This window comes from Primulina huaijiensis, unplaced genomic scaffold (genome assembly GCF_012295235.1).
Source record: "Primulina huaijiensis isolate GDHJ02 unplaced genomic scaffold, ASM1229523v2 scaffold3245, whole genome shotgun sequence".
NCBI classification, from domain to species: domain Eukaryota; kingdom Viridiplantae; phylum Streptophyta; class Magnoliopsida; order Lamiales; family Gesneriaceae; genus Primulina; species Primulina huaijiensis.
The window spans coordinates 370,723-395,431 of NW_027357612.1; the positions used below are offsets into that span (position 1 = coordinate 370,723).

Here is a 24,709-nt window from a genome sequence, read left to right on the forward strand (position 1 = left end):
TACTCAATGACACTGCAGACTGAATATTATCCGTTAAGATCTTGCGTTACTCTTTTACGATCCACCTAGCCAACTAGATCAAGGTGCGCAACGCATCAACTTGACGCATGATAACTTATAAGAATGTCACTCATCTCGGTATCATTTTCATTCATTCACGCTTAACCCAAAATTTCTTCTCGATAAGTATAACAAAATTTGACACATTCGATTGTTCAAGCGCAATTGCGCAAATTAAAGTGCTGAAGTATTAAAAACATGTTTAACATAATGATTAAAAAAATTAAATTAATAGATACATTGATTCATATCAAATATGCAAATTAGTGAGCATGCAAGTTTTATAGATACTAGTGAAACTTTAACTCTATTCACTAAAGAAATTAAGACACCTACAAAATTGCAAAATTAGGCTGGGAAATTAATTAACGTTCAAGGATAAGATACATATTAGTTAAATATTAACATATTTTTACAATTATAATTCTATTGGAGCCTGAAAAGTTAAAATTTAAAATCCAAATTATTAATTTATATTTTAATCACAAAATTTCAATCAAAGAGCACCTTATAAAAATTAAATGATCCAAACCGTTCGAATCAGACGGACATACACATGAAATTGAAAGTGAAACTCTTCGGTCTACAAGCATATAATTAAATACGAACAATAATTTTGGTGCCTTGAACAATTTCCATTCTTCATCGGGATTTAATAATTTATAATATCCTTCGATTTTATCTATGTTTAGATATAAACGAAACAGTGAATCATTAATATTTCATATAAATCCGTCATTCACGGGGGTCATATATTATTAAAAAAAATTAGATAATTTGTTTCTAATATACTATTGTGGAGTGCGAGTAATAGATTAGTATTGAAGTTTAACATATATTTCCTAATATAATTAATAATTAGAAAAAATTCTTATGAGACTGTCTCACGTGTCAATTTGTGATCTCCAACTCGATCCGTCTATGAAAAAGTATTACTTTATAATATATGTATGGAACGAGTTGACCCGTCTTACTGATAAAGATATGTGAGACCCTCTCGTAGATGATTTAATATATGATATAGGGCCAAGAGAAAACACGTATTGATATATTATATATATTCTTCGAACATCCCCGAAAGCCAAGTCTTCAATCTAAATCACACCACTATTTCTACATATCAGTACAAAAAACCATTCAATTCTTCAATTCCAAAGCCCCGTCTTTATTTTTTCCTTATTAATCTAAGTTTGATAATTAACTAGACAAGTCAAATTGCTTCATTGAGACGAGTGACTTAATATATTTTATAGAACAAATTATTTTAAAAAATAAATATTGGATATAATATTTGAAATATTTCATTTATAAAAAAAATATATTGGATATTATATTTGAAATATTTCATTTGTAGGAGGGGAAATCTTTAATTCGATCCACTTGGATTCACTGATAGTATATGGAGTTTAAAGATATTTCCATTTCCAAGCTCCAAGTTCCAATATCTATTATTTGCCTTTCGTAATAAAATTTCATTGGGCTCCAACAAATTTTGAGGCCCATTAAACTTTTAGAGGCCCAATTTCAGAATTCAATACATAACCTATGGTGTCCCTTAATTTCGCCGCTCAGTTCTAAGTCCATTCCAAATCAGCAATTTTAAGTTAATATTTAAATATATTTTCAAAAAATATATTTAAATTAAAGAAACTAAAACAAATAATGAAATGGTGACAAAGACCACAAATTTTCAGTAATTAAAGTAATTAAATAAGTAATCTGGTCTTGAACTATAAAACTCATAAAAATATACAGAAAAGATTCGAATTTTCAGGTTATAAATCAGGTCGATGTACTAAAAATAATAACAATAAACTGTCTAATTAAAATTTTGAATTTTCGGGTTTTTATTTACCAATGTTTGTGATGTGTTTGGGACGAGTTAGTCTATACTATATCGAGAATGTTTTTCCTTTTATTTCAATATCATTAGATCACGTGAATCCTCACATTTTAATGAAAAATGACATATATATATATATATATTGATGATTCAAGAGCTAACATTTGATCATATCATAAGAGGAGAAATACTCCAAGTATAACGTAAAATAATACGTTTAGTACTTATCAGACGTCAGAATACCATGCACAAAGTATGTAACCCTGATGGATCTAAAAAAAGGATATTCTGATGCATTCATTTTCTCCATTCCTTGAATAAAGCTTTAAATCTTCTACTACTGTTACCATACGTGCAAGCAAGAAATTAAGTTGGAAGCTTAGCTTTGAATGAACAAGAATTAATTATAGGAGAATCCTACAAGAAACAATTTTAATAATAATTCTCTTTTTGAAACCCACAAATAATAATTGATTGAATCACAGGATTGCACCACCTGTATATATATGTTGGAGTGAGTGTGCTGCACACTTGTAGGAGAACCATGGATACACGCTACTTGAATTATTGGCTCCTCTAAGATAGGCGACCAAACATTATGTACCAATTAATGGATTATTTTACTATACATTTCGAGTATTTTTTCTCTTATAATATGATCAAATATTAGTTCTTAAATCATCAATATATTTTTAATTTTTATAAAAATATGAGGAACGACATGATCTAATATAATAAAAAGAGAAACACTTTTGGTACAACATAAACTAACTTCCAATTAATGGTGCAAAATTGGGGAAATTGCATTTTTTGGTATGTATATTATTTTGGTGATATATGTTGTCAAATTTCGGTTTAAATTATGTGTTTTTCATTTTTTGATAATTTTAATTTTTTTTCTATATGAAGTATTGATATGACATTATAAACATCGGCACTATGTTGGCGCCATACACAAAAAAAATGTCGGACTAAGACTAAAATTTAATAATATAATAACCGAAATCGCAAAAATTAAATATACAAGAGAAAAAAATAAAATTTCCCCATGCTAGAAATATTTCAAAAGTTATGACTTGGTGATCGTACATTGAAAAGAGTAGTAATTGATTCGTTAATTATTCCTTGATTCGAGAATGGAATGCATCCATCGTCGAAATTTTTTTTTTTATAAATATGACGTATTGCACGAGAATGATCATTCTTCTTTCCTTTTAAAAGAATTCTATTTGATACGTGTTTTCTTTAAACATAAAATGAAGCCTCGTTTTTTTTTTAAAAAAAAATGGAAATTATTTATAAACACGTTTTGCCAATTCGCTACACAAGTAACACAACTAATACGATAAATATTAAATCGCGAAGACGAATTAAAACTTTTTATGTTGTACCCACTGTACAATAGAATATTAACTCAACGATTCTGTACTCATAAATTTCATATACACTCAACGATTAATATTGATGGCCAATAATGTTATTGTATTGATATAATTCCATTTGTTATTGTATTTATTAACAAATTCGAGTGTGTGCAACACTAAATAGAGTGTAAATAACATCATTATGTAATCATTAATAGGAAAAATTCAAAGATGTGGAAATTAATTGCTAATTTAGCGAGAATGCAGACGTCCTTTCATCTCGAATCGAATCTTCATATAATCTTCATGCAATTGGCACAACTGATTTTTTCCCATAATTAACGTGGATAATATAAACACGACACCAATATAATGGAAACCGAAGGACTCAACGAGCATGTACACAAGCCACGTTAATGTTAGTTAGTACATCAGATTCCTAGCCTCTAATATATCTTAAATGAAACAATGCACATAAATTAATAACCTATAACAATAAACTTCAGCATACACAATCATTAAAACTAAATTTCATACTATATGTATTTGGTCTTGATCAGTAGCTCCACAGAGAACCTAAATCCGAAATATTATTAGGACTAAAAGATAAACCCTCAAGTTCTTGATCATCAAATATTGGTGCAGTACTCTTGCTTTCGATATCCCCTTTGGAAACTAGGGAAGTTATTTCATTGACAACTTCAGTGCTCAGTCCAGTTTCTTGAGAATGGCTGACCATAGAATCATTACCCGAAAAACGCTCCATTTTGCATATGTTCGAGGCAAGAAGTTGCCTTAGATTTTCTTGATCAACACCTTTAGTACTCTTGAAGGGAAAGTTGTTCGGATAGCTCGGAATAGTACCCATACCATGAGATGATGAAGCCTGATAGGGGAATGCTGACGGATTCGGAAGATGGATTTGAGGGTAGAAAAAAGGGTTCGGATTCGGAAGGCTAGAGTTATATTGATATGTTGTGGTGAGATTGTGAGGGGGTAGGAGAGATTTTCTTTGGGCATGTTGTGATATTGGTATTGTAGGGTTGTTCAAGATTATTCTCGATGATGAGTTGGAAATATTTACCTTGCATTTATGGTGATCAGGATCAAAGGCGCCGATGCTTGAATTGGGCTTTTGATTATTGTTCGAACATGAATAGTCTGCCAATGGGGGAAGATGTGTGGGACTGGGAATATCCAACAAATGATCCACAAAAGACTCCATTCTTGCTAGCTTGGCTCCTATGTTTTTGTGAAAAACTTTGCAAACAACCCATTCTTCCTGTCATATATAGCATGATCGAAAGAGCATTAATATACATTTACATTATTTTCATGGACCTTGAAATACAAAGAAAGTGTGTTTAACTAGTGTGTGTGTGTGTGTGTATATATATGAAAGAATGCTATTATCATGTGAAGCTAATGTAGTGTAAACTCGCTATAGTCAGATCGACGTCGTCAACAACAATAAGATTAATAAGTAGAGACCTAGTACCTTGGCTGCCTTGGAGAAGTTGTAATTTGAAAAATCGCCCTCCAATCTAAATTCATGCATGACCCAATTGGATTTCTCCCCTTTAGGAGCTCTCCCTTTGTAAAAAACAAGTGTCTTTTTCATCCCTACAAGGCTATTATTTCTACCCTTACATTTGATCTCTCTATCTTTGCCTGTTGCCTTCCAATAGCCACTCACTGTTGCCCTATTTGTTCTCATTCCTGTTGGGTATTTTCTATCTCTTTGGAAAAAGAAGAACCATTCCTTTTCTCCTGTCTTTGCTTGTTCTGATTAATCAAACCAAAAAAAACGATAATATGCAAAATTAATAGTTTGTTTTTGGATAATATCATTAGGATTGAATCTTGATTCATATTAAGATTATTTATAATGTAATGCATGAGATAAAAGACTAGGATATATAAATATATGGGGTAGTCAAGTAATATTCGACGTGGGTCAAAAATCTTTTTGATTTATTATTTTCTTTGACTAAAAATACATTATCTCAAATTTGTGAGCACCAAATTCTCCCTAAATAAATGATGGGGTTTCGGTTTTGCAGAGATTAAAACAGTCAGTTTCGGACTAAGTCAATTTTCATATCCAAACCAAACCAAACCAAATTGCATGTGATTCCATTTGGTTTGAACAGAAATTTTTTTAAAAAAATATGTTTTTTTTGCTATTTTTACAATTTTTCTTTTTAAAGTCAAAGATTACACCTCATTAGAAAAATTTGATGACTTTTCTTCAAAACAATAGAATCGGTTAAATTTTGCTTTCAATACGGTTCCGTACGTTTTTCGGCTGACTGTAGGAAAAATATATCGTTCGATCTTTGTTTAATCCGGGGAAATGAAATTTTCCAACCGTATGCCAAATCTATTTTTTTTCGGGTTTCGATGATAAGAATTCGGCATCGTAATTTTTGGTCTAAAATTATGTGAATTAATGTTGCCAAGACTACAGATTTCTACATATATAAAACATAAATTAAAATATTGATGCAAAACTAATTGGGGTGTTCGAACTAAATGATCCTCTTTATCCTAGCTACATCGATAGATCTATCAGTGGACGAGTTTTTCAAAACATTAAATTTATCTATAACTTTTCTAAGAAAAAGAACTTAGATTTTATCATCTTAAATTACACTCCAATTAATTAATTCCTCGTTCTGTCTCCATTCTTACTGATCATGATGTGTATATAAATATATCAAAATTCAACTAAAAAGGGAACGTATATTTTTTTTTACATGAAAATCAAGATCAACGTGAATCACAACAAGAGATGAACAGAAAAAAGAACACTTACTGGGCAAATCCCAGGGTTCAGACTTAATAAGATCAGCTTCTCCAATAGCTCTTGCAGCGAACCTTCTATCCATAACCTTCTTCATAAGATAATGAACAATAATCTCCTCGTCCGTCGGATGGAATCGAAACCCTGGAGGCAACTCCTCCACGCAAAAATCAACGTATTTATCGCTATTAACCTTAGCGTTTAGTTGAGATGGACCTGCAGCATACCCTTGTTCCATTTTCGGAAACACGTACATGCAAATTATTCAATCATATATAACCCCGAAAAATGAAAAAAGAAAAAGAAAAAGAAAAAAAAAAGATTAGTTTCTGTATGTTATCTTTAAGTGGAAAGGGAAATGAAGGATAGCAAATGAGAAAGAAAGGTAAATGGGATACAGGGTTGTTAAATAGATGAAGAAATGGTAAGGGTTGAAGTTTCTTGCGGAGGAAGGATGCTGCAAGGAAAGAATAATGGGAATGGAATTATTTGCTAATAAGGGACGAAACCCGTTAGACTTTTTCACTGAATTTGCTATTATATTACCACAAGTATAATTTTTTACATTTATTTTATATCATAAAATAAAGGACGAGAATTGTGCAGCAAGTTCGATGGGCAAATAATTAATATTTGATTAAGACTTTTTTATGTTGGCTGGTTCAAACTGAACACGAAGGACGAGTCACAATAAAATCGAGTCATTTCATATATACATACATAATCTGAAGGAGTGGATCTGTGGATGGATATATAGATATATGTATACCTGGTGTGAAGACAAAAACTTATACGGTCTCACGGGTCGTATTTTGTGTGACGAATTTTTTATTTGGGTCATCCATGTAAAAATATTACTTTTTATGTTAAGAGTATTACTTTTTATTGTGAATATCGGTTGGATCGACCCGTCTCACAGATAAAGATTCGTGAGACCGTCTTACAAGAGACTTACTCACCTGTGAAAAGGAGTGATCCAGATGATTTTGATGGATGGCATCACGCTGATCTTTGAATTCTTCACTAAAGTGTGTGCTGGTGAAGATACGCGTTTAGCCAACGCGGAATTTCTTGGATCTGCCACTCTTTCTCGGGGGTATTCATGTTCTATGTTTTTATTGAGTGTACTAAATAACTGAACATAGACTATTTAATATATTTTGAGATCAGAAAAACATTTTTTTTTTACAAGGATTATATTTTACTAGATCCGAATCGGGGATGAATAAGGCGGGGCAGTCACGTCTGGTTAAGTTAACTTGTGTATTTAACTATATAATTTCGAAAAACAGTGTATCAAACTGCAAGTAGAAATTATTCCTAATTTCTATCACAATTAACTATATTGATTGATTAAGGTGTACAATTTTGATATTTAATTTTAAAAAGTTTCAAAAAATATAATATACCCCAATTTATTGCATGAAATTAACTACTATATTATAGGATCAACTGTTTAAAAAAAACAAAAACAAAAATCTTGATATTTTAATTTTCCATTAGCAATATGTCGCCGCTCTCTCTACTAGTACGTAACGAATTAATTAAATCAAACCAACCTACGAATCAACAGTTTCAGCCTACAAAATATATCTAAAATATAACAAAACCACGTGTGTGAATAGAAAGAAATAAAAGTGGGAGAAATCGGTTTCTAAATACTTTATATTCACATACAAATATATATATATGACAACTCATTCAAGATTCAACTCACTATACAAATTTTAAAAAAAAATTAACATCGCTATTTTTAAAAGATTATTACAAATATTTGTAAAATCCTAAATATAATTCACTCACATGATCATGGCATTTTTACTCGATCGGTCTGAAATTTGATCGGATCATGGCTTTAATTTCTTCGAATCATAGAACCAAAATCGAAATTATATTTTGGTTTCTATTTCAAATTAGAACCGGGAACAAGAAATTTAAGTAGTATTTGCAAAAACATATTTTAAGTGTTTCAAGATTTTAATCAATGAAATGTTTGGAAATTGCATGTAGAAACTGAGAATCACTAAAATAAAGTCTTGCAAATACTGTAATTTGATTCGAATTCAGTTTCTAGAAACAAGGAATCAGATTGAGAACAGAACTCGACTCTCACAAAATCTTAAGTTAATTTTAAATTTTAATACCCAAAATATACACATGAAACTTAATTTATAAAAATTTAATTTGACACCTACTTTTAAAATTATATTAAATTTAAAAAATAAAACATACAAATCATTATTGAACAATTAAATTGATTTACTTTGATTATCTTACAAATTTTTAGTTATTGTTACATTTTATAATATTATTGATGTGAAAAAATATTGTATTCAATTTGATCAAACAAAATTGAATGATCATTAATGAGTAAAAGTCGATTTTTTGACAAAGACCAAGAAAAAAAAAGTAGATACATTTTGAAAATGGCCCACCAACCACGAGTTCTGATTTCTGAATACAAGATATATCAATTAAATAATAAAAAATAATAATAATAAAATTGAGTTTAATAAAGTGAAAGATGTTGACTTTTGGAAAAGGAAAAAGCACAGCAAATACTAGCTTCGAACTTCAATTTTCTACCAGAGATGACGCAATTGTGACGACACCAACAACTCATCGTTTGCTCATCACACCATCTTTTTCTTTTTTTTAAATAATGCATCCGTTTTTTTTAAAAAAAAATCATTCAATTTACCATAATATATATATATACACACACAATTTATAGTAGAATAGTGTCGATCGTAAGATTAAATAAAGCTGGAATATTCTTAAAATAATAAATTACGAAATATTTATTTAGGTTTAAAGTGTGATTATTGAAATGCTTGATTAGTCAATAAGATTGACTTTTTCTATCTTAAGTTTGGTTTAGAATTTTTCTACTTCCTTCACTAACTACTCAAGGAATAAATGTGTCCTCCCTAAAGCTTAGCTCTCATTAAAAATCCCCCAAAGTGTTTATACACAAAATCAGGAATTAGTCTATTCTTCATTGTGATTAATTATCCTCGTATTTCAACATCATTAGATCATGCTGATCTCTCATGTTTTAAGGAAACTTGACATCATGTGTTGATGATTCAATGGCTAAAATTTCACTATATCACAAAGAGAAAAACAAAGAAAAATCCCGGGATCAGAAATTGATAAAAACTAACTTACTTTTTTCATTTATTATATAGATGGACAACTAGTAAGAGACTAATTCAATACTTAAGCTTAGAATATAATTTTATATACAATAAATAAATTTTGTATAAAATATATTAATATCATAGTACTAATTTATGTTATTGATTTTTGTTATATTTTGCATTTTTCATAAGAATAATAAAACTAGAAACACGATGGGGAATTTTATATAATTTTTTTAGATCGAAAGTAGTTAGTAAATAAATATAGAGTTATTCTTCTCGGCCCAATAATGGCATTAACTTATGCTATTAATTATTAAGCCCAAACCAATGTTGGGCCCATGGACTTGATTATAGGGCAATGTTGATGTTGTCATCCGTCATTTCCGATTACCCGATGAAATTGAATTAAAATTTGGTGCACAATTTTCAGGGAGAATTTAACTTTTACCATTAATTTCTAAAATTTAGTAATTCTTGTTTCTGGGATTTGTGAAATTATATGTTTGGATAATGTTTTCGGTGTTTGATAGGTCGGACGATGTTTCGTCAAATTAGATTGGAAATTTTAAAATTATTGTGTACACTTGCAGAAACATAAATAATGTGTTTAATGGCATCAAAGTATAAGCGAAATCTCTTTTCATTTCCAACACGTACCGAACAAATTACCCAGATTAAGTAATAATCTGTAACAGAAATCAAAATTATGAAAATTTTTGTATGATCACAAGGAAGCCATTCTCCTCTGTTGATCATTAATCAGTGGACGAGAAGCAAATCTTGACGAAAAACCGTGCATCAAGTCGCCATTTTCTTCTTGTTCAAGCTCACTGGCGAAATTCAGAGCATAAGTTTCAGGAGAATAGAGAAACTGGTTCGTGCGCTTGTTAGTAAATTTCTTGTGAATCTTTGAAGTTAAATTCTTGAATTTTGCCAGCAACGATGTCTCCTTTTGAGGCCCTACTCCTCTTTCTTGCAACAGAAAATGATTTCCCCCCACTTCGCCGCCGCTCCATCCGAAGCTAAACCACCGGAAACAGCTGCATCCGGTGAGAGAATCCGCGTACTCATAGCCGTATCCGCCATGTTGTTGGCCAGAATAACCCGATGTCTCTTGAGAATTCGACATAAAAGTTAAACGGACTGAAGAAGTAAGAGCTAGAGTTAAAGTTCTTAGGGAGATGAAAGAAAGGAAAACGATGGAATTGGAAGATGGATGTTAGGAGATATATTGTACGTGAGTGGCCGTGTTTAAGCGTGTTGCTTGTGTGTGCGTGTGGTAGCAACCCACTGGAACCCAGCGTCGAGATTTTCCTCTGATAAAATTTAGAAATTTATTAACAATAAATTAATAAAAAGAAGAGGTAGCCAAAGGGTGTTTATAGATAATGTTATTTTGAAAGGCCATTTGACAACTAGCTACTTTGACTTTAGAAATTTCAATGAACAAGTTGAGTGTTGAACATTGAAACTCCTACTCCCCATCCTCCTCTTCTTATTTTTAGTAGCTCCCTAATTTTCATATGCAATGGCCCAAATTCTTCCAAATGAAGCATTCATAATTAGGTAAGTCAGTCTGAAGAGTTCGATCATTTACGCGGTATGTACTCGATTAGTAAACCTCTGAAATTCGACCAGATAATGAGGTTCATGCGCTAAGACGTCGGGAAGTGTAACGACAAAAAAATATCGAGCGCCAGTAGTTTACAAAGCTACAATGACTAATGCAGCAGACCCAACGTTAATACCATTGAACGTGCAAACAATTAGAAACCTACAGCCAAGAACAAGTAGATCAATGTCTTGACATGAGAAGAATATCAACTTGTAAAGGCCATCTGAGACGGCCAGACAATCTGAACCATGCAGATAATTAGAAGATGAGTATAGTGAATTCAAACGATAGGAGAGTAGTGTCAGGATAATGCAAGTCGTCAAAAAAGACAAAAAAAGCTAAGCAAGTGACTTCGGAAGCTAGCGGCATGAAGCAATCTAAACTCCAAAACAAGCTACATGAAGCTTAACAGAGAAAGGCAAGTGGAACTATGGAAGTTTAACAAGAACTACTATATTTATATTTTTTTGTTGATTAGTTATTTTTTTTAATAAAAAAAGTCATTTTTCCGCGCCCAATTAATTTTTCTGGCTTCGTATGTCACGCCCCGAGACTGGGGTTAGTCCACACCGACGTTGCTCAACAATCACATAGTCGTCAAACAACAAACCTCATAGTACAATATATACCAAATCCAGTTTATTTCTCATAATCAACTAAAGGATCGTCTTTACAACTAAAATACCAAAATAAACTGATTAAAAATGTTTTAATAGTGAGGAAGCAAGAAACATAAACTAAGCTTTAAAACTTATTGTATAACTCGAGATCTTCAATCATCCCCAAAATTGCTCTTGCTCCTCTTCATCCATTTGCTCTTCGTTCTTATCTGGGGGAATGAAGTAAAGGTTGAGTATTTTATAAAATACTCAGCAAGTGGGAGCCATTCGAGACATGAAGCAACATATACATATACTTGAATTCAAATTTTACATAGCATATCATAACTTGAATAATAACGAATATTCATACTTCATAATTATAACATGTCATCACATATCATACTCGTATAGCATATTTGTTTAGCACTGAAAGTCATCTCATTTCTATAGTTTACTGATATCAATCTCCTATATGTTAATCCTCTAAAGAGTGGAGCAATGTCCAATATATTAATCCTTTATAGAGTGAGGCTGTACAACGGTTACTATGCCACAGTATAAGGGTCATAGTTCGGAAATCTTTTCCCATATCCAATCGAACTCTAACAGTGCTTTGAACATATAATTTGACAAATATCGAAGAAAACATATCTTGAACAAGGAATTATGCTCGAACGAACTTTCAAAAGAAAAATAAAGAGAGATTCGTACACAAATTATAATATAGCAAAAACCCAAATATAAAAGAATATATGCATAAAAAAAGCAACACTTACGAATGAATGACAGGTGTGCAAATTATAGTATAACAAAAAACCCCTTATCTTGAATAATTCGAAAAATGAGAACCGGTGATGGAAGGATTTCGAAATTGAGCCTGGATCTGTACTGCTGTAGAGCTTCGATATTCGGCACACTAAGAGAGCAAAGTCTCGAACTTTCTAGAGAGAACTATAGAGAAAATTTCGAAAGCATAGAGGTGTGAATTTCGAATGGCATGGCTCTCCTATTTATAGGGGTTGGCTACTATCTTAATTGTGTTTTATCATTGTGTTTGAACTTTTAAATTAAATCTTGAATATAGGATAAATTATCATATCTTATCCATGATACTGGATAATTTCGAAATCTATATATTCATACCTTGAATATATTTTCGAAATATTCTTATATCCAAGCCTGCAAAATTTCGAATTTTGTGTCTAATTCCCAATATTCGACAGATCTTTTATTTTTCAGTACAATTAAATCTTTGCTCTTAAATCCCAAAAATCTCCTTTAGTAATTTCAAAATTTGTTGTAAATTATCCCAAAAATAATACTCTTGATTTTCTCTAAAATTCTGGTAGGTGAACCATTGAATTTTCTCATGCCTACATTTTTTTTATCGTGTAGATTTTTTTCCTATCTCCATAATTTCGAAAATCCTAATTAAATACTCCAAGATTTCGAAATTTAGGGATCATATTATCATCTTGCTTGATCTTTATTCATGTATCAATACTTTACCTGTTTATATAAAAAAAAAATTACCTATTTAAATTCTTAGATCTTAGTTTATTTATCCCAAAATTAGGATTATCATCAAAATTCTTATTTCCGAAAAAAAAAATCGGAGTTTCTCATCGTATCTAAGTATAATCAATGCTAGGTGATTTTTGGAAAAGTTATACATGTGAAACCAAATCATGATTTCGAACATTGTTTTTTTTTAACCCAACTGCCTGATGATCAGTAATGGCCACGAAGAACAAAGAGATGCCTCTGAGAGTTCCGGGATTCTATTGGGATTATGGGATGTGATTATTACATAATCGTATACATGTACTTTCAAGGGAAAAAAAAAAACAATGAAAGATTAAAGCGTATCGTAAATTCATAATTCAATTATTTCCTGCCCTTTACATATCATGAAAGAAAGAACAAAAAGAATTGTCACGAGAATAGATTCGCTCGAAGGGTTAATGTACCAAAAAAGTTGTACATTAATAAATGTGAAATGCCAGTGATAAAATTAATTTACAGAACGGCCTCTAACTCTCCCAGAAAAACGAATTAAACTCTCTCCAAACCGTTAATCAACGGCGGAGACGGCGGCAGCCTGGCGGAGAAATTCCTGAACGGCTCCTCATCGTCGCAACGAAACCCGTCCTCGAAATTCAGAGAATAACTCAAAGGATCGTACCGAAAATCGGCGGAAGAATGCCTCTTTTGTCTGGATCCAGGAAGACCCAACATGGAACGGCATTTTTCTCTGATATCCGATAAAGAATTATCACGGGACCCCTTCGTTTTATCCCATATCACCGCTGGATTTTCATCATTGAAAGACGGCTGCGGCGGTGGCGGAGGCGAAGACGGAGGATGCTGAACATAGAGATGATGATGTCGGTGGCGGAAACAGCAAAAGAAACACGGAAATCTTTTCGGTTTGTGTACTCTAACGCAAGGGTTGTTCTCGTACTCCATCAATGTAGGTTTTTGGCGTTTCGCTCTCTGGTTTTGGCGAGTGTTAATCTACGAGTGAGTGTGTCAGTTTGTGTGTGTCTGTATATATACATATGTATTTATGGAGGGAGAGAATCGATTTAGATTTGGAAAATGGATTTTTATTGCTTGATACTCCGACGTTTGAGATGCGGGCGGAATCTTAATTTTTTTTAAGGAAGAATATATTAGAATTGAATATCCAATTTGAGATTTCGTCTCATCAATTTTGTGATATTCGATGTGAGATAAACTATAAATAATCGACATGGCAAATCTATATTTGGTTGTCAACAACTTGTCACCTCATCCACATATTCGTTGAGATGGGCGTAATCTTAATTATTTTTGGAAGAAAATATTACAATTGACATTTGAATCTGGTCTCAATAGTACGATCTTGATATCAGGTCGAATCTATATTTGGTTGTGACCAACTAACGTGTCACCTCATCCGCATGTTCGTTCGAATCTATTCTAAATTTGTACTTTGTTTCTGGAGGCGTACAGTATCTGCGCCTGACAAAATGGATTACTGAAAATTACACACAAAGTATGTTCAAATTCTTATTATCCGTTTAAATCAATGATTTTTGGAAGTGAATATCGTAACAGTTGTAATGGGTTTATAAGTGTTCCAATTACAGTAACATGCGTGACAAAATTATTTAAGTTCCTGTCGTTAATGTTTAATCTATTCAGTTGATTTAAAATAATTAAATGTTTTAATTATGGCAAAAACTTGTATGAGACGGTCTCACGAGTCGTATTTTGTTAGACGGATCTTTTATTTGGGTCATCTATAAAAAAGTTTTACTTTTAACTTTTATGTTAAGAGTATTACTTTTTATTGTGAATATCGATAGGGTTGACCCGTCTCACAGATAAAGATTCCTGAGACAGTCTCACAAGAGACCTACTCATTATGGCAAAAACTTGTATGAGACGGTCTCATGGGTCGTATTTTGTTAGACGGATCTCTTATTTGGGTCATCCATGAAAAAGTATTACTTTAACTTTTATGTTAAGAGTATTACTTTTTATTGTAAATATCGGTAGGGTTGATCCGTCTCACAGATAAAGATTCATGAGACCGTCTCACAAAAGACCTACTATTTAATTATATATCTGCCTTCTCCTTTGTTTTGGAGAATTATTCGAAAATAACATATCAATTAATTAAAGTACATCAATCAATAAAATATCAATTGATTAATATGAACAAAATACACTCACAATAAAGTAGAAATCTGTTTTAGCGACAAAATTATATATTTATTTCATTTTGCGGGGTGTGTTCATACATGTAAACGGATTGGTGTTCATATAATTTGAGAAAGTAAGATTTTTTTATGTGATTTATATAGTACTAGGTATGATCACCTCAAGAAATTGAGGTGTTTACCCAGACATGCAGTGCAGCGTATTACCTTTTTTTTTTTCAAGCAATGAAACATGCGTCTACATTTGTATATGTATTTTTTAAAACTTTATTTATTGTTAAATGCATAAAAATAATTAAATCTGAACCAAAATTCCTTTTAATTTAATTGACATAGTTGACAACATATATGGCTAGTTTTAAAGGTATTAATAAAAATTAATCTGTTCAAGGACACATGTTAAAGAAATAAAAAAATGGGAAACAAATTCTATCAATGTTAAGTCGGAAGAAAAAGTCATTATCGTAATAAAAAAATGAAATGAAATGAATTTATAATTTTTTAAAAATTAGTAATGCAATTAAATTTTGTAATTAAATCTGAACCAAGTTCTTCCTCACAGAAAGAGATCTACGCCATCGGTAGGCGTGAAAATAAGTGATTGACATAAAAGAATTTAAACTCTAACTTGCTAGACCTTTAGGCCTAAAATATAAATCTATATGGCAATTAGCAAGTGCATATGCAGATCATGACTTAAGCTAGAGATGTTTATAATATTATATTATATATAAGAGTTGTGGTGTAGAGAATATTTCTGACAAAGCAAAGAATGTTGAGGCTCAGGCTTAGGGGTGTCAAAATAAGAAACGACTCATCAACTCGAAAAAAATCAGGTTTAGTGTTGGGGTTTTTTGGGCTCAGGTCAGTTATCGGGTCTAACCCGATAACTGACCTGAGGAAAAAATGATCGATTTGGGTTGTGGATTAAGCTTGAAGTTATTTATGATGATAGGTTTGCTACCTTTTGCTATGACAAGCGAACAAACTTGGGCCGCCACACATCAATTCGGTATTTAAAGAATTCGTTGGCGAACCCAAGTTGGTGATTTATTGTTAAATTTGATCGTGAATTATTTAGTTATGGCCATATTGATGAGTTGTTTTTGATACTGGGTGAGAAAATTGAAGATAATGCATTTCTAGATTGGATTAAAAGGTTGTTTGAATGTAAGATAGTCAACGTTGAATTGGGTGGGGTTTGTTTAGGCAGGGGTCTGGCTCAAGAATCTGCATTGAGTTCGATGTTGATCAATGTTTACTTTAATGGGTTTGATAAGGAAGTTCAAGAATTACGATTAAGCACGAATAAAGAGATACTTAAATTCATGGAAAATGATCTTGTCTCGGCTGAAAGAGATTCCGACCATGTTTTTTATAAGCCATTGAAGATTTATGATGTCCGATTATTGGATGAGATATTGATTGTTACTTCAGGAACAAAGATGATGACTTTAGAATTGAAGAATAAAGTAGTGAAGTTATTAGAACGTGATTTCGATTTGAGAGTGGTTAAACTTACAACTGTCATTCATAGCGCGGTTGATGAGAAGATAGACTTCATGGGAATGGAGCTTCAGGTAGTTGCACCTTTGGTGCTCCGGCCGCCGAGACAGAGAAAGCTATTATGACACGAAAAAAGTATCCCATGCAAAAAGAAGTCCGGCTTTGGATTCAAATTCGCGTTTCAGATTGAGAATGAAGTGACACAAATTTTTCGCACTTGGGATAGGAAGTGGTTGAAGAGTTTCTTGGATCTGTGGATGAATGAGCTGAATGGCAGCTGAAATTGTCTGCGGGTGATTTTCTCTCTTTGAAAAAGATTCGAAATTCTCTTCCACATGATCTTGTTGATGCTTCTGACGACTTCCAATATCAAGTTGATTTGTATTTGAAACCGATGAAGACTAAGAAGGTGTTGGAGGAAGAAGTGAAAAGAGCATAAGAGGAAGAACGGAAATATGACGAAAGAACCATCGAGGAATTGACAAGACGATACGTCAAAGTCGATGCACCCATGGAACTCATTCGGAAGGCAGTCGAGATGGTTGGATTCACCAATAGCACGGGTCGTCCTAGGCCTCTAACTTGGCTTATGGTACTTGAAAATATCGACATAAAATGTTTTACCGGGGTGGGAAGAAAATGGCTTGATTTCTATTGCTGCTGCCACAACTTCCGAATAATGAAAATCATCGTAACTTATCATCTTCGACTCTATTGTATCTGGACTTTAGCAGAAAAACACGAAGCCACCAAGCCTGAGACAATCAGGCCATCAGTAGTGTCTATTTAGAAATGATTCATTGGGCCGTGTCGAAATACTATTTGGGCTGGACTCAGGTCAGAGTCTAGCAGGCTCTATCATCTGGGTTTTGACCCATTTTGAAATATATATTTGTCTTGACCCAAAAAGACTAAAATTTTAAGATCCATGATGCCTCCTTTCGTCTGTTTATATTTTTCGAAAATATTTTTTGTTCTTTGGAAAATTTAAATTAGCATATTCATATAAATTTTAAATTCTTAAATCAGCGTTGTTTAAAATATTATTTTAATTTCGTTTTATTATTATATTATATTTTAACTCAAAAACTTTACAAGAAGGACAATAACAAAATATGTAACACAAGTTTCGAAATAAAATTTCTAAAAATAAATATTTGTAAAATTAATTATACGGAATATAAATTTTCAATTTATTCACCCAATCTACATATATGAAATATTATTGAATACACAATTTTTCATGTCAATATTATGTAAATCAACCTTGACAAATAGGTAGGGGAAAAATCTAGATTGAACTGTATTGCTTACAAAACCTGTGGAAATTGAGGTGGTCTAAACCATCACATTATTATTCTAAACCAACTTCTCTGCTTTCTTGGAAGAATATGATCCATTGACGGATGTACAAGTTCCAAACCTACATTTGAACCGTGCGACCAAATTTTTTTTTCACAAAATAAGTAAATTTTATTTGCTATTACACTCTGAAGAGGCTACTATAGAGGTCTAATAGCATAAGCAGCTCTCCTGAAAACACACTCAACACAGATGAAACTAATTTCTCTGAACAACAAAATAACAGCAATTCCTGCGGGAAATAACTTAGAAGTTGAACAGCAAAAACGTTTAATCATCATGAAATAACCCTATATGGCTGCTTCGTTAGAAACAAATGAAACACGAAAGAAGAGATCGCAGTGAATAGAGAAGACTGATAAAGTAATTTTTACTTTTAATTTCAGAATTCTACAAGGGTGCATCTTGAAGCTCCGAGTAACTAACCTAAAGCTTAATCCTGAAACAACCGTCAAATACTAAACACACTTGGGGAAAAAAAAGAAGTTTACGGGAAAGAGAAGACCGAAAAGATGAATTTCTCAGGATTGCGAGTAGGTTGATTTTGATATTGATTCTGAACTCAATAAATAATAAACAAATGAAGAGAATGTTAGAAAGAAGAAAGGAAAGAAGAGGAGCTCTGCCTTTTCAATCGGGCCCACAGGTTTCTTTATTTTGTTTGTTGCGGTGGAGGGCTCACAACAACACACGTATGTTTTTAGTGACCGGCCACCGTACCAAAACAGGTCCATTTAAAATTATTCATATATGTAGATTAAAACTTCATATTTTTTTATGGATCTCTTCATTCTTTTATTTCACGAGCAACTCTTTCGTTCTTTATCTTTATAAACCTAAAAGTAAAAGAGAGTCGGCATTAGAAGTCTTAAGCAAAGTGAGATTGAGAAAGATCGCTATGGTAAAAACAAAAAAAGTCTTGTAAGACTGTTTTACGGGTCAAATTTGTTAGACGAATCTTCAACTTGACTCAAATCAAGAAAATATATTACTTTTTATGTCAAAATTATTATTTTTTATAAATAAATATGGATCTAATCGACTGATCTTATAGATATAAACCTATAAAATCATCTAACAAAAAATATGTTATTGTAAAAAAATGAAAACAAGATGTAGGGAAATAAAATAAATTGAAGTGGTGCAATTTGTTGATAATAAATCATCTCACAATAGATATGTTTTTTTTATTATCTATTTTTTAGCTTGATAAAGATTTGTTTTAGTTGGATTCCAAACATCGATGGATGTATTTTAGTTTTACCTCTTATCTCAGACTTGAAATCTCATTTCAAATTTTAAATGTTGGTGTAAAATAGATTACAATAATGAGGTATATATATATATATATATATATAATTTCATTAATGTAACAAAACCGTCAAACAAACATATCCGTTTGGTTTAGGAAAACCATTAGAAATTCTGGCCTTAATTTTGGATATATATATATATATATAATTTCATTAATGTAACAAAACCGTCAAACAAACATATCCGTTTGGTTTAGGAAAACCATTAGAAATTCTGGCCTTAATTTTGGATATATATATATATATATAATTTCATTAATGTAACAAAACCGTCAAACAAACATATCCGTTTGGTTTAGGAAAACCATTAGAAATTCTGGCCTTAATTTTGGATATATATATATATATATAATTTCATTAATGTAACAAAACCGTCAAACAAACATATCCGTTTGGTTTAGGAAAACCATTAGAAATTCTGGCCTTAATTTTGGATATATATATATATATATAATTTCATTAATGTAACAAAACCGTCAAACAAACATATCCGTTTGGTTTAGGAAAACCATTAGAAATTCTGGCCTTAATTTTGGATATATATATATATATATAATTTCATTAATGTAACAAAACCGTCAAACAAACATATCCGTTTGGTTTAGGAAAACCATTAGAAATTCTGGCCTTAATTTTATCCAAAATCCCATTTATTTGCTCTTCCTAACCTACTATTTTCACAAGTCTATTTCTTTCTTCTAAAGTGTAATGTATTATAATTAAATCCCTTTATTTAAAAGAAACTTCAAACACGACACTAATATTCTATTAAACAATCTTGAAAGTAGAAACATCAAGGAAACTTCCCAAACTACCAAGAAACATCCAGGAAAGCCTCAAAACGAAATCTTGTCATGAACAAACCCAATAAAATTTATTTATTTTCTCCTTGCTTCTGTGAATCTTGAAATCAATTAAAAAAAATGGCTGGAATGCTCCCCGGGGTTGAAGCTGCAAGAAGAAGGAGGTTTTCCTCTCAGACCAACAATTCCAACCATGGCGCCAACTCTTCTTTATGTCTCTACGAAAGAAACCATGGATTTAGCATCAGTTCAAGCTCTTCAACGGTAAATCCAACGGGGGATCCGATGGATTGTTTTTATATATTTTCTTTTTCTATTCCCATTATAATTTATGGGTTCTTGTTTTGTGAATGAACAGAGGAGTTCCACCGGCAGCCACGAAGAAGGGGATCAGAACCTTGATACGGTGGCCAGAGAAGCCAAGAAAAGGTTGGATGAAAGGCTGAAATCCCATCTGAAATCTGAGATTAAAAGGTGATAATATTTACACATATATATTTCTAGAATTTAATTTAATTTGGCGAACACAAACTGAAACCTAAAAACAAGATTAAGTTTGTGGATGATTTAAATCAAGTAAAATTAATTGAAATCAGGGATTCGCAAGGCCAAGAAAGATCACCGCCTGTGAAGGAGAGGGAGAAGGAGCAGGGAACATGCTTGCCGATGGAACAATGAAAAAGTGTGGCTGCTATTTTATGTACAATAAAATGTATGATATCGGCGATGTCACATTTAGGAAATGCTGATGTAACATACGAACAATACAGATGTTTCAAGGTTGTGTAATTTGTGTACTTTTTGAAACATGAGTGAATGGTTTGATGTAGATTGCATAAACAGGGCCTTTAGGAAAATGCAAATTTTTTCAAATTCTTATAACACAGAAGTTGAAGATTTGTACCACTACATGTACCTTTTGAGTTTTTCAATATTTTCAATTTTTTTTCCAAAATCCCATAATAATTATTCAAAAATATATGCACATCTTTGCGAAACTAATCCTTAAAAAAAGATCAAGACCATTTTCCTGACATGAAAATAGCAGATTTTGCCATTTTGGCTCCAAGCCATCCAAGTTTTTACGAGATAAATTCCACTCAAATCCTAGACTCCGTCCTTATTCTCAATCAACTGAGTCCACGTGTTGGGAAAGATTCTTTAATCAGAAATTCAAAAGGCTTAATATAACAGGCTTTTAATTTGTTGGCCCATTCACAAATCAAGAAAAACTTGGAAGCTCTAAAAGCCCTACACGTCGTCGTTTCAAGGCAAATCCAAACGTTTTGAAAAACCCAACGGCTAATGCAAATGACCGTTAACTTTACAGAACACCCACAAATCAAACTCTCACACCAAATCTATTGTAAGAAGCCTTACAAAATAAAAATCCAGAAAACATATCTGAATTCATCCGCAAGAAAATCCTTGCAAAAAAAGGGGTAGTCTGTAAAGAAAATGGTGCATACATACACTACAACGTACTACAGATCACTGAATGACTCAATCACCTCAATCTGCAACACAATCCTCCCATTTTCATTCAAGAAGCGGAGGCTTCCGGCGAGCGGAGCAGCAGCTGTCGAAGCAGCAGTCAGATAATCTGAAATGGCAGCAAGATTCGTTTCACCAAATTCTTAAATTGATGGGCCTTTGTAAAGAGGGGATCATAGAAGAATATGAGGTATCTGGTTTCAGAACTCACCTTCTTGAGAGGCTTATTGCTTCGCCCATCGATTACGAGCCGTCCACTATTCTGAGGGATAAGTTGATCTTCTTGCAGGTTAGTTTGATTTTGAATCATGTGATTGATCTTGATAAGGGTTAACTGGTTAATCTTGTCTGCTTTAATTTAAGGTGTTAATCTTTGTAAAAGTTGCTTCTTTACGGAGTTTGGGTTTTGTGTTTCTTTCATTTTATGTTTATATGGGTTTGAATTCCAAGAAATGATCGTATGTTCATGGAAAGAATATGTTGGCTTGCTCTAACATAATCAAATGAGATTCAATAATAATACCATGATTATGATGAATCCATGATAATGTTTTTAAAGATTGTGATAAACATTCATTGTTCATTTATAGTATATTTTTCCATCTAGATACCTACATATTAAGTTTAAGAGAGATGGAATAATAGTAGTCGTAGCAATCTGCTGCATTTTGATGGGCTTACTTCATATTTGACTCATGCTATAATTGAAGAAAATTGTAAATTAAATGTAATATTTTTTTTAGTTCCGACAACGAACACAATCTCACATTGTATGATGTTGAATGCATATATTTTCACCAGGAGTTACTCTATGCCAATTGTATATCAAAGGAAGAGTACCACGCATCAAAGAGGCCTTTGTTGCAGAGGCTAGCAATCCAGGGAGCTGAAATTGAGGCGAAAGATGTAATAGTTGGAGGGGCTCAAAAGGAAGCTTCAAATGATGAGTGGTCTGTAATAGACTTGAAAGACGAGAAGCGGTTTGAGATATTGACATCGATGAATAATCCGACAGTAGAGTCACCAGTAAAGCAAAGGAAAGGGGTTGCATCAGCTTTCAATTTTGTATCACCAAATAAAAGTGTGAAGTACCAGGATGGTATAAGTGGCATAGGATGTAATAATATTAGGCCAGCAGAACAAAGAGTAAGCGACTTCAGTTTTCCTAGAAATGAACTTGCCATTTCTTCGAAAAACCCGTTTTGGAATGGGCGTTTAGATGAAAAAGAAAGTGAAACAAAGTCCATTTTAATGGTCGAGAGCTCACCGGCAAGAAGTGGTGGCGACAAAAGGAAAAAGAAAACCTTTAGTGTTCTTTTGAGAGAACCAAAGGAAATATATGGTGGTGATGGTAGTGGAAATGGTTCGGTTCTTGGAGGAAAAGATAACATAAATCCAAAAAAAAAATCATGGGGGTTCGATGGATTCAGGAAATGGAAGAAAAACGATTCTGAGGATGAAACAACTACACTGTCCCTAAGTGGAAAATCAGATGGTGTAAGCTATACGGAGCAGCTTGTAGCCAATCCATTTGCGGAAGGACCAGACACCAAGAAAATGAAGAGGAAATTGCATCCAAACGGCGCCCCAACAGATTTTTTCATCGACAAGGTGTAGTATTTTTCTTCATCACCATTTTCACTTTCAATATCTCGAAGACATTGTTTTTTTCATGTGGAGGGGAGATAACATATTTCGAATGTTAAATAAATTTGTAGGTTCTAGGAGAGAACGTGAAAAAGGAACTAACACGGATGCAAGAAGAACCCGGTGCAAACAAACCCCGTGTTCATCTGTCGTAAGCATTGCTTATTGGATTTGTTTATGTGTACCATCGGTAGTACATCACTAACGAGACATTTAATATGTTAGGGAAGATCAAATTGAGACAATCTCAACTAGGCTTCCAGTCGACAAGGAGGACCTGAAAAAGTTGTTTCCCAAGTAATGGCAACATATTTCAACCCTTCTTTTTCTGTATTTTAGTTTAGTCCAAAATACTTGCTCTTACTCCACTGCACAATATTAGGACATGGTGCGATAAACACGGGGATGTTGTATTAGATGTGGTAAGAAAAGAATTCAAGGACCATGTTGGAAATGTGGGAAATTCAAACATAAATCCGAGGCAGCACAACTCTAAAAGATGGACAACGTTTGATGACGATGAAAATGCACATCCAAATCTCTTTGCTCCACAAGCAAGCTTATCTTCCTCCAAGAACACTCAGTGCATCTCTCAATAGCAGCAGCATCGATAAGGGATTCAAGTATAACCCTTTCTTTGATATGTAGAATCCAAGCCAAAGCCAAAGCCAAAGCCAATTCGGCATTCTTTCAAATCACAATATACTACTACTTGGCCATATTTGCAGTTTAAATAGTGCGTGTAGTTTAAGAAGAATGTCATTCTTATCTTATTTTACAATTATTCAACACTGATGAAAACCGAAACAAAACACGTAAGATTTGGCAAGACTACTATTTTTATTATCTAAGATATTCCTGGATCAAAATAAAAATGTCATCAGGAGTCGATAGATTCCCAATAAAAAATATGCTCTCATTAAAAGTAAAACAAGAACTACTGTTAATGCAAATAAAGTTTAGTTCAGTAAAACTAAAGCAGAACTGGGGGATCACCAGGACATAGGCTAATAGTAATGAGCTCCCCTTTTGAGCTAGTTGAATAAGTTCATTCGGGATCTTTCCGGTTAACTTATTGCTATTTAATTGTCGGCAATATCAATATAAGCAATCAAAATTTACTCAACAAAATTTTAAGGGTAAACCATCAGATCATCGACGTGATGATTCAAAATGGAAATATTCAAACAAACTTAAGTTTGAGTTTGAGTTTTAAGATTGAGTTTTCGAATATAAATCAAGTTTTTGAAGAATAATCATTCATGTTGATAAAATATCATTTATATAAACTTAATTGTCAAAACATATAAACTATTAAATAGGAAGATAAACATGAAAATTCAAATAATATCAACTCAAAAATTAAATGTTAATCACTCGAGTTTTATTTTGATTGTTTTTTACAATACTTACCATTTTTTACAAAAGAACCCAAAAA

The 24,709-nt window shown here is 32.4% G+C and overlaps 2 protein-coding genes and 1 pseudogene across 2 annotated transcripts; 2 read left to right on the top strand and 1 right to left on the bottom strand.

Moving 5' to 3' along the window:
* Nucleotides 1-3,615: 3,615 nt before the first annotated feature.
* Nucleotides 3,616-6,498, bottom strand: LOC140968089 (NAC domain-containing protein 21/22-like). The gene is made up of 3 exons (XM_073428931.1): nt 6,086-6,498; nt 4,766-5,052; nt 3,616-4,549 (listed from the first exon to the last, which is right to left on the bottom strand). Exons 1-3 carry the CDS (start codon nt 6,327-6,329, stop codon nt 3,824-3,826), a joined length of 1,257 nt encoding a protein of 418 aa, XP_073285032.1. The 5' UTR covers nt 6,330-6,498; the 3' UTR covers nt 3,616-3,823.
* A 7,751-nt stretch (nt 6,499-14,249) lies between these two features.
* LOC140968081 (nuclear intron maturase 3, mitochondrial-like) lies at nt 14,250-17,554 on the top strand (annotated as a pseudogene).
* A 2,496-nt stretch (nt 17,555-20,050) lies between these two features.
* LOC140968070 (uncharacterized) lies at nt 20,051-24,046 on the top strand. Its single transcript, XM_073428912.1, has 7 exons — nt 20,051-20,394; nt 20,489-20,604; nt 20,727-21,913; nt 22,426-23,235; nt 23,343-23,422; nt 23,497-23,568; nt 23,654-24,046. The coding sequence occupies exons 3-7, from the start codon at nt 21,629-21,631 to the stop codon at nt 23,868-23,870; spliced, it is 1,464 nt and encodes a 487-aa protein (XP_073285013.1). The 5' UTR covers nt 20,051-20,394; nt 20,489-20,604; nt 20,727-21,628; the 3' UTR covers nt 23,871-24,046.
* The last annotated feature ends 663 nt before the right edge of the window (nt 24,047-24,709 follow it).